Genomic DNA, 11272 nt, shown 5'->3' with positions numbered 1-11272 from the left:
CAAAAATGTGATTCAAGTTCGTTTTTGACGATAACCGAATCTAAGACCTCTCACTTACAAGTAAAGAGAAATATCATTAGAATGTAGTACTAAGTAGTGAAACTAATAAAGATTCAACAAGCAATGTTGAGTACAAATTAGGACTCATACCGGTACACGGTTACAAGGAGAGACGCCGACACGTGTGCGTCACACGTGTACGCCGTACGAGGACCGAGACCGACTTCTTTCTTTCTGAGAAAACGAAAGGCGTCAGATAGGGCGGCTTGGCCTCGTAGCAGCTGGACGCGTGAAATTACCCACCGGTGGTTTCTATAATTTCCCCCTTTTCCCATTTTGCCCCTCCTCATGCATTCTGCTAGGATCCGTCATTTTAATTTTTTAAATAATTTAAATTGGGTTGTCTTTTAAGTTTTACCCGTGCACCAACATGCACCAGCAAAAACAATATACTATTTGCTTCTTTCTTCTTAGTGGATGACAGAAAATATCCCTCTGACACCAACAAAAACAATTTATAATTTGTATTTTTTGAGAAATTTCGTGTTTAACGGTCAACCTATCACATAATATTTTATTAGTTTATGTGTTATTAAAAAACGATGAAATAGATATATCATTTGGTATTAATTTTCAAATCAATAATATGCAATGTGATTATAAAGCAGTCATATTGAAAAACCACTTTTGATTTTAAAATTTCATTTTGAATTTTTTGTCACATTGATGCTTTATTCGTGGGATAATAATATAATCGACATTTTTTATCCTTTGAAAAATCATAACGTTTCTTGCGGAAGCTGCAAGCTGTATATACTCGCCTCTAGACTTGCTCATTGCCTCGTGAAACCTCGCTTAGTGCTGCAAGGGTGTAAGCATAGTAGGTGCTGGAGAGCTTGACAACATGTACCTCTCATTTTAAGCTTATATTCTTGATGGTTTTGTGAGGAAAAGCCTTTTAAAAGAGTGAAGAGAAAGAAAAGGAAGATGAAATGCTTTGTAGGGTAAAGATGTGAGTGACCTTAAATTGGCGAGGCATCCATGACCATGAGATGAAAGGCAGCTTTTGTTCAAATGTAGGAAAATTTAAAGTTCAAAGGAAGCAAGATATTGCTTTTGAAGCATTCTTTGTATATAATAGCTTTTATAGCAAATCATGAGAATAAGTATATATTTGTGGGTTTCGTAATTAAGAATCAATTTATAATAGCTTTTTACAGCAAATCATCATAATTTAAAATCCTTATTCGGTTGTCACTTAATACTACGGTTTAGTAGTATTCATCTTCACTTGTAAGTGAGAGATTTTAGGTTCGATTCTCGCACAAGATGAATTTGAATCATATTATTGATAGCACATTGTAAAGCTAAATTTACTATTATTCCCCTTAGTATAGATAATATTGTTTGTTAAAAAAAATATTCCTTCGGTTTTATATCATCATAATCCCAAGAAGCTTTTTGCATGTGGGAGTGTTACTACTTGAACCATTCATATTAATGGTTCAATAGGATATTACGAGGAGAAGTTCCGAATGACATTGAGCCGATAATCAATCTAAGAACATCTTCAAAGGAGATGTCAAAATTGCCACGTAGGCATAAAATAGTAAAAAAATGGCAGCAAACACTCTCCAACCGAGCCTTCAATTTCTTATGAGTCATTTGAAGGCAAAGCCTTTTGCTGTCAAATTCATTAAATGATTTTTTAATAGATTAATATAATATATAATAAATCTTGTTATGTTTTTGAAATATTTGATTGGTTGGCTTAATTATTGGACTCCACAAAAAGATAAAAAAGTTTATTAAATGACATTATTATTTAACATATCGGGTGGAGCAAAATATTGTATAAAATGTTAAATTGCCACATAAGCTATCAACTATTATTTTGATGTTTAAAATTTGATGCTCTAAACTTTTTTTTTTCTTCTAATATTTATATTTTTGTAAAAGTAACAATTTAGTCTTACATATAGAGATTTAATAAATTTTTACAATGGTTAAATTTGACATAAAATTTGTATCACTCAATTTGCAGCCGGACCGCTAAACTTGATCGTAATACTTATGTAATCGAAGAAAGATTACCAGTGCAGATTAAAAAACTATAAAACAAAACGTAGCAAATTTCTTCTTCTATAATATTTTGAGCTTCAATCGATTGAGCTACTAGATAGATTGTGAGTAAACAATCTCATAACTATTATTTTAAATCGTAATAATAGAATACCATAAAACTAGAGAAATTAGAACATGGGCACCCAATAGAATCCATCGGACGGCCGCATGTTGATAATATGCTGCATGTGGGTAAAAAATGGGGTCCCACCGCACCTTAAAATAAGCTTTGTCAGGATATTTACCTTTTCTCATTAATGACGATTATCCACGTCAGAACCAATCTGGAACGACCAACCCAATGCGGCAATTCCACGCCCAAGAACCAAAAAAAAAAAGAAAAAAAAATCAATTATTCCTTCTTTCTCTTTAATTTTTTAAGCAAAAAGGTGATCATTAAAGAAAAGTAGGAAGGGCATTTCGGTAAAACTGAAAGGCAAAAATGGTCTATACGCGTCTAGATGAGGTCCATAATTTATCGCCATTACCGACCTTTCGCTCCCCCATATTATCCCCCTCCCACATTTCTGTCTCCTCAATCGCCCACCCAAACCTCTCCTCTCCTCTCCTCTCCTCTCCTCTCTCTCTCTCTCTCTCTCTCTCTCTGTCTAAAAACCACAACTTTTTTCTTCCTCTTTCTCTCTCTAGAAAACAACAACCTCCAATTTTCTTCCTTTCCATCCATCTATATCTCTGAAAAAAACAGAAAAAAAAGAGAAGGCGAGAGAGATCCATCTCTCGATTGTTCAAAATTTGAATGAAAAAAATGGCACAGAGAGCGGAGAAGGAAGAGACGGAGTTCAAGGTCCCCGAAACGCTAACGCACTGCGTCAACAACTGCGGCGTCACCGGCAATCCCTCCACCAACAACATGTGCCAGAAGTGCTTCAACGCCGCATCGGCCGCCGCCGCCGCCACTTCATCGTCGTCAGCGGCGATTCTGAAGTTTTCAGCCGAGAAAAGTCCGAGATCTAGCTCATCCTTCAGCTTCGAGGCTGCTGCCGAGACCTGCCGTAAGACGACGGCATCTGAGATCGCCAGATCGGACGAAACGCCGAATCGGCGCGTGGTTAATCGGTGCTCCGGTTGTCGGAGAAAGGTCGGGTTGACCGGATTCAGGTGCCGGTGCGGCGAGCTCTTCTGCTCTGAACACCGGTACTCCGATCGACACGTGTGCAGCTACGACTACAAGGCTGCCGGTCGCGAGGCCATCGCGAGAGAAAACCCCGTGGTCAAGGCCGCAAAGATCGTCCGCGTTTGATAATTTATATATCGATTGACTTTGTAGAAATGAAGCAACGCAAAAAGTCACGCGAAAATTTGAAGAGGAATTTGTGGCTCGATCGGTTCTCAAGGCGCGTCTCTCTCTCGGAGACCAAAACGGAATTCAGAGACGGGGAGAGATCGCTTCGTTTATCAAATTCTCTCTGATAATTTTTTTTTTTAAATTTTAATTTTTCGTGTTCTTATTTTAATTTTTTATTTCTCTTGGATTGGAAATGATAAAATTATTGTGATGATTTAAGATATTCGGCGTGTTCGTTGGTGTTCAACTTTTTTTTTTTTTTTTTTTGTAGTTTTAATGTATTTTAATATTTTTTTTCTTTTGTTCAAACTTGAGCGGCAGTTGAATGGACATTCCAGGAAGTGACAGGGTGTTTTTCGTCATTTCGCGTATTTACAACTTGAAATACAGTTGGCGATGGTTGGGAAACAGCGGGCCCAAGGTATGGAGACGGGATGGGGGCTTTACAATTAGTTATTTATCGCGATAAATTCGATTGTTATAGGAGAGTTGGAAGGAGAGCCTATGGGAAGGGGACACGTGTGCACGGAGCAGACCTTAAAAGCTGTAAAGCGTTGGAAGTGAGGTGAAGGGGGAACATTTGCGTATGATAATGGTCGCTGTTTTCAATGAAAAGGTAGGAGATGTGGTGGGGATCTCGAGGGTGTGACGAGATCGACGGCTGAGGTTGTGTGTTGGTGGGTTGTTAGAATAGAATAGGTGACGTCGATGAGTGCGTGTGTGTATATGGACTACAATTCTCCGCTCTTCTTTTTTTCATCCTCTGCTCTTAAATTTTTTTTCTAAAAAAAATTAATATCAAATGTTAACGTGATCTAACTGTCACTGTTAAAATAAAATGAAAAGAAAGAAAAGGGAAAAATAAAAAATAAAAAAGAATCCAACTCCTGTATATATACATGACTTGCATTGTGCGGGGGGCCATAGTGGGTGCCGGGACTGCTTGGACGTGTGGGGCCCCGCGTTTTGTGACCTTTGAGGGACATGAAAAGCTGTCAGACACATGGCTGAGGCTTACCTTGATACAACCATTGACTGACACATGTGAAATTTAAAACAATAAAATTTAAAAAAGTAAAGCATAAAAGCACGTCTTAATTAATTATTAGAGCTACAGAAGCCAGGGTGAAGAGCTTTGGTTTGGTGTTTATGTTAATGTGAAAGTGTGTATGCATGTATGTGACATGATGCCGAAGACTCGAAGAGTTGTGTTTAGTCTTACATCGTTTAGGGGAGTTTGGGTTGATGGTTAAAAATCGAAATGTGAAGTGAAACCGTTAAACTAAATGGTAGTGTAGAACTTGAAGAGGTATGTTATGGCATTTTGTTTTGTTATCTCCTCATGGGCACGTGGATGATTTCTAACTCTAATGAAGTTATAAGGCGAGGTCTTAATCTCTACATACCATGTTGCTAGTCCAAACATTATATTGTGAGTGTCAAAAGGTAAAAGGGATTAGTGAAAATAACACAAATATTATCCATTTTTATTACTTCTCAACACGAAAATAAACCAAAGCTATAAAAAGCCTTGAACTCCTTGGATATCGACGATTAAAACAATCGCTCATATGATATATTGAGGGAGAATTCTGGTTCATTAACTCAAGTCTAGTTAAAGTACGAACGACCATTTTGCAAACTCATCTACAAAATTAATCTCACTAAAAATTTAGACGTCAAATTTGTAGGACTAGATTGAGCCCAAATCCAACGCTTGTATGGATTACGAGGTCGCGTGCTTGATCCAGAAGTCTATTTATTTTAGCAATGATTTTTTTTTTTGTTTTATTAAACTATTATGGTTTATGAGAAGAAGAAAAAAAATATCAAACTCTCACGTGTACATAAGGGATGACACTACCATAATTAGCATAATTACTATTATTTTTTTGAGAATGACTTGTATGATATCGGTATATCGACGTATGACGTCCCATGTCAAAAAAACAAAAAAAAATAAAAAAATAAAAAAACAATGACACATGGACAAAACCTTACACATTTATTTTCTTTTATTGACACAACATCATTATAAAAATATACATGTATTCGTATCATATAAGTCATTCTCCTAGTTTGCTGCTTTGCATATGGATAAAGATGGGAAAATGTAAAATGAAAACCAAAGTGTTGAGGATTTAAGTCATATTCAGAGCGGTAGCTACAATTTCACCACCCCCTTGGCTGGTTCTTCACGAAAGCACTTTCCTCATGAACTAATCCAACATTAAGACCTAAATTGGATAATAATCCCACAAATCCTTCAAAAATAAGATAAAATTAACACACTTGTATTTGTGTCATGTCATATGGGCTTATTTTATTTCATTTCTTGTCGGGTAAGCTAAAGCCTTAAATTGTGGTCTATTAGAAAGAATCCTGTTTTTTATTTTTTTATTTTTTATTTTATTTTTTACCAACGATATAATCTAAAGATGGAGGAGTGGACTAAGCCTCACAATAGACTAACAATAATGTGCTCAAATTCGTTTTTGGCGAAAATAAAACCTAAATCCTTTCATTTACAAGTGAAAAAACACTTCACTAGACCATAGTACTAAGTGGCAGAAAGTCTTTGATATTTTCTCTCCTTTTTTTTTTTTTGTTTTAATTTTTTTTGTTTGTTTGTTTGTTTGTTGGAGGGGTTGATGCCAGCAATCGGGTGTATTCTTGAAGACAAATGATAGAACCAACTTTTGGACCTTTTTTTTAAAAAAAAATTTTAAATAAACTATTTTTTTTTTGAAGGGCCAAAACTAAATATTTTAATGATAATCACCAGAAAAAGTAGCTTCTATCTTCAGCTTTTTTATTGTTGAAACGTTGAATTTTAAGGATGTCCGTAGGTTTTAAGATCATGATATTTGTCTTGATATTGTTTTTTATTTATTTATTTGCGACCTTTAGTGATCTAGATTCTAGAGAGTTGAATTTCTTTTATTATAAACGTAGTGGAGAAACAAAATCAGCATACAATCCAAAAAGTTAATTAGCTTTTCCTACTTTTAACTTTAAGATGGAAAAATGAAATCAAAAGTTTGTTCGATCCGAATGATGTCATTCTGTGAAAATCCCCATATTTTCACAAAGGGTGTGATATCCACACACCCCATTTTACTTCTCACACATTTTTTAAATTTTCGACCGTTGAATCAGATGAATTGAAGAAGATCAACAGACATAAATTATCAAAGGGTGTGTGAGAAGTAAAATGGGATGTGGATAGCACACCCCTTTCACAAAATCTGCACTCACAAGTGGGGATACTAAACCGTAATGTTAAGTGACGGGAAAAAAGTTTGTAGTTAAGGATAGGGCAGCTTGAGTCGAGTTCAAATCTTCCGCATCCATTTTGTGTGTGACCTCTATCATTAATTGAAACGTGTCAAGTTCATGAAAACAGAGCTAAGAAATGTTAAGTTTATGAATGCGTGTCAATCAATCATACAGGCCAAAGAGGCAACACACAAATTGGATGCAGAAGATTTGAACTCGATTGAGTTTCATTTTGTAGAAGCATCCAATAATTCCCATAACAAATTTCTTAATAGATATCTAAAATAAACGGAGTCATAAACATCTTAATGTTTTGCATTAGTCACTAATCAAATATACAGCATATTTAAAGGCCAAGGGCATAACCACCCTAAATTGTGCATGATGTTTTAAAAGGTACAACCACCTCATCACGGTTTCTTATCAGCGGTGTTGTCAGGAGAGGCACGGCAAGGTCTCCGGTTTAGGCACCATCGGGCTGGCTAAAAGGGTTCGCAATCTCATCTGTGCCATCTGTCGGCGACACAAGCATTACAGCAGTTCCCCTGCAAACCTGACACCATAATAGTGCACACTCAAAACTTGTTGTGGAGCACAATCTCAGCAAAATAACCAATAATATTATACTAAATCCGAATGAAGGAAAACACACAAATCTGCCGAAATGGCTAGAAGTTCTGGGTAGTTCACCGGGCACAAGCACTTTGCCAAATTGCTAAAGCAGAAATTGAAGTAGAAGTTTCTGATTGCGTGGGAAAATGCATATCTAGGATTATTTGGATTGGAAAACTAGTTCCGAGACTCAGTGGAAGCTTGTGAAGATTAAACCGAAAAATACTGCCCTTCAATGGCAGAAGAAAGTTTGAGCAATTTGCTCAACAAGGAGAAAACCGAATATGCAGACCAACTTTTAGCAGCTGATTAAATGATGGATTTGTATCAGATATTCCACTCACTAAAACAAAAAAGAAAGGACCACAGACAGGTATTTTATGAATCATGTAACCCCTCTAAAACGATTTAATATCCCCTCCTGGGAGAGGAAGGCGCATACAACGATGTCTTTCCAGGAAAGAATGTGTTGGTGCAATACCTATGAATACAGCTGTTGTTCAAGTTTTAAAGTGAGCAAAAAGAAATCAAGTTGGGAGGACGAGATACTACCCAAACTAATCAAATACACGGCAGATATGTTCCTAATACGACCATGGTGAGAAAGGGAAGAGATGGTTCCAAAATCAGCTTTCTTTCAGACTCTTATAAGGAGGTCAGCAAATTGAATTTTAGTTGTCACTCTTCCAGGGAGAGGTGAAACTGTTCCTGCACACAGCCAGGATGAAGGGAACAGCAGAGGATGACGAGAAAGAAAATTATACCGGAGTATCTCATGAATCTTATGGAAAAATATAGTATTATGAGGAGTCTTTGGTGTTTCAACATGTCATGACAACGGCCAAGGTTGAGAAGGAATATTGGAGTACATTTAATGGGCTCGCATTCTTTGTCGTCACAAAATTAGCTCTTTTATTCTAAAGGAGGGTAGTAGTTTGAATATTGTTTCAAAAATAGGTTGAAATTTGAATTTGGCTAGTAGATGGGGAAGGAACTGAGGTACCAGTCACGTACAGATATTTAACTGAATTACATCAAGAGAATAATAGTGAAGAAGTTATGTGCGTCAAGGCGCCTACAGATGCATGTCACATTATGTTACAAATATCATACTTGTAGGATGACATGATGCATTAACTAAAGCCAACAAATATCAGTCCGAGGAGTTAACCAAGAACTGAACTTTACAAGTTTACATACTATGAGATAAGTCAGTAAACCCCCAAGGGATCAAATGAACTTTTCACCTATGATAAGTCTCAAGTTATGAGCATGCAACGGGTAGTTATGTGGGTCACATGCCCAACAGAAAATATTTACGCTAATATACAAGCTCTGGGTTTCGCCCTAGATGCCTCAAAATTCCATAATATGCTATAGAGATGAGAAAAGCATTCAATAGGAAAACTAAATTAAAAAATTAACACAGTTTTTAAGCAGGATTCCCAACCCAATTGAACTTCTCAAACGAGCTGATATCTGCACTGAAACTTATAGTTTCTGAGCTTTTCTTATATCAAGGGTACTTTGGTCGTTTCAATTTCATCACAGCAGTACCTGCTGATTGTATATGCGCACTTGTTTTCCTATTCTTCGGAGCAGTACCTACTGATCATACATGCACACTTGTTTTCCTAATCTTCACAGCTTTTCCTATGGTTGGATCAGCTTGGGGGGTATTCCCCTAATCCTGGTCAAATATAGTTGACTAATAAAGCAAGGAGATTTCAGCCATTTTCTAAATATGCTAAGCTTTTCTTGGGTCTGATGATTATTCTTTCTTTTCTAATTTTCTCCTGAAGTATTCATCTCTCCCCTTAATATGCTGCCATCAGATACACAGAAAGTGTCACAACCAAGCATACCACAAATCCTAACAATTTTAGGCATAGTTGAATACAACAAAACATAGATCCTACAACAGCCAACATCAATATATAATTATATATCAAGTTCCTGTGCAGTTTTCTTAAGATCCTACAACAGAGATAAACTAGAAGAATACATACTATGAGGCCAAGGTGCCTGGTCTGATCAGTGGTCTTCAATGGATCATCAGAATCTGCAACACAAGGGAAAGATTCTCAAGTCAACTAAGCATTCACAGCTGTAGAAAAGTTCCAAAATCGTGAATTTAAAAAACATACGTCGTAAACGATTTCAAGAATGCTGTGAAACATTTACCTCTTAGAAACTCCACTGCTTCATCTAGAACAAGGTTTAACAACTGGTCATAACCTTTAAGAGTCCCCGTCACTGTAACCAAATTCACAACAGTATATCACATACTGGATATATAATAAGTCAAAAAACTCTCATTGATATTTTCTTAACGAGTATGATATAGATCCAGTTGATGTTATACTTGAAGCAAAAGAAACAGGACGGTCTATTTCTACTCAGCTAGTGCCTCTGCAGTGTTGCCACATACCCTGGATCATGTCATAACACATTTACTGTACAACCTACAACGAGTGTATATTTCTACATTCTAAATCTTCGAGATTGCTCGATTAGAATCTTGCAACCTCTTCTTTCTTGTTTTAGATAGAACCAAAAAACTGCTTGAAGCGTGAACCCCTAAATTGAACGGTAATCAAACAACCAATAACCCACAAATCCACGAAAAATAGAACAAACTGCTAGACCTACAACATTGTGCACTAAATCCAGAATCTAAAATTAACTAACTAGAATTCATTTGAAAAATTCGGCAAATTATAGTAACCTTGTCTACCGCCGGTGAGCTTGACTTGGACACCCTTGTCCACAAACTTGGCCAGGTCCAAAACTGTTTCTTTCCTCCCTGACTGAAACACAGAAACACAATTTCAAACTATAACAAAAAATTTCAGTTTTTTATTTTTTTATTTTTTTATAAATATTCGCGGGTCTTAAACTTACCATCTTATTCGGCTCCGCTCAGTTCTTCAATTCGCCGATGAAGGTCTCTACTCAATAACCCTAAAATGCTAAAAAAACATTGGGAAAAAAAAGAAAGAAACAAAAAGTTAATCAATTTAATGAACCAAATGGCAGCACATCAAGTAAAATTTGAGTGTAAAAACTTATAAACATTTAATCAAAATCTAGGGTTTCTGAGAAATCCAAAAAACCCAAAAGAGATCGAGGACGACTGAAAGATATAAAAATTCCCACAAAAATAAAATTAGCATAAAATATTGTAAAATTTAAATGAAAATAGCATAAACTATTGTGAAAGTCAGTACCTTTGTCTCTGTGCTTTGGAAAACAAGAGAGAGATGAAACAGTGAAGAAGATGAGACGCTATGGCAGCTTTAGCGGGAGCCTTAAGCTTTAGTACAGGGTTTTGAGTTTTCTCTTTTTATTTATTTTATTATTGGTAATTTCCATCATATATTGCATTAAAAAAATCCGTCACTATTTGTCACATAGACAACACATCTAAAAGAGTAAAAATGGAATTAGCTAAAATAAAAGTTTTGAAATAATTGGTTAAAATAAAAGTTTATAGTAAAAATTGGTAAATGGCCAAAGACCTCTATCAAATAAAGTAAAATTTTATAGTTAAATCACAGAAATGCACCCACTCAATACTACGGTCTGGTGGTATTATGTTCCTCTAGAAGTGAGAGGTTTTAGATTTGAATCTCATGAATGACGAATTCGATATTAAATTAGGCTGCTCATTGTGTGATTTAGCTGAACACCCCTTCTCCTGAAGCCACTCAATACTATGGTCTAGTGGTATTCATGTTCTGAGAGGTCTTAGGTTCAAATCTCGTGAATGACGAATTCGATACTAAATTAGGCTGCTCATTGTGTGGTTTAGTCGAACTTCCCTTCTCTTGAGTGTCAAAGATATTGATGTACTCAAAAAAAAAAAAAAATTCACACAAATGCATGATTAAGTATTGAACTCAAACAAATATTGTTGTAGACATCGAAATGTCAGTGAAATAAATGTTG

The 11272-nt window shown here is 36.0% G+C and overlaps 2 protein-coding genes across 2 annotated transcripts; one reads left to right on the top strand and one right to left on the bottom strand.

Annotated features, from left to right (window-relative positions):
* The first annotated feature begins 2609 nt into the window (after positions 1 to 2609).
* On the top strand, positions 2610 to 3677 carry SAP5 (A20/AN1-like zinc finger family protein). The gene has a single exon (XM_068488299.2). The coding sequence runs from the start codon at positions 2882 to 2884 to the stop codon at positions 3383 to 3385; it is 504 nt and encodes a 167-aa protein (XP_068344400.1). The 5' UTR covers positions 2610 to 2881; the 3' UTR covers positions 3386 to 3677.
* Positions 3678 to 6960: 3283 nt separating this feature from the next.
* Positions 6961 to 10685, bottom strand: LOC137747093 (sm-like protein LSM7). The gene is made up of 6 exons (XM_068487104.2): positions 10552 to 10685; positions 10226 to 10293; positions 10050 to 10131; positions 9506 to 9577; positions 9331 to 9383; positions 6961 to 7262 (listed from the first exon to the last, which is right to left on the bottom strand). Exons 2-6 carry the CDS (start codon positions 10226 to 10228, stop codon positions 7173 to 7175), a joined length of 300 nt encoding a protein of 99 aa, XP_068343205.1. The 5' UTR covers positions 10229 to 10293; positions 10552 to 10685; the 3' UTR covers positions 6961 to 7172.
* Positions 10686 to 11272: the final 587 nt, after the last annotated feature.

Source organism: Pyrus communis, chromosome 2 (genome assembly GCF_041283825.1).
Source record: "Pyrus communis isolate YQ-2024b chromosome 2, ASM4128382v1, whole genome shotgun sequence".
Taxonomy (NCBI): domain Eukaryota; kingdom Viridiplantae; phylum Streptophyta; class Magnoliopsida; order Rosales; family Rosaceae; genus Pyrus; species Pyrus communis.
This window is presented reverse-complemented; position numbering and strand designations above follow the sequence as displayed.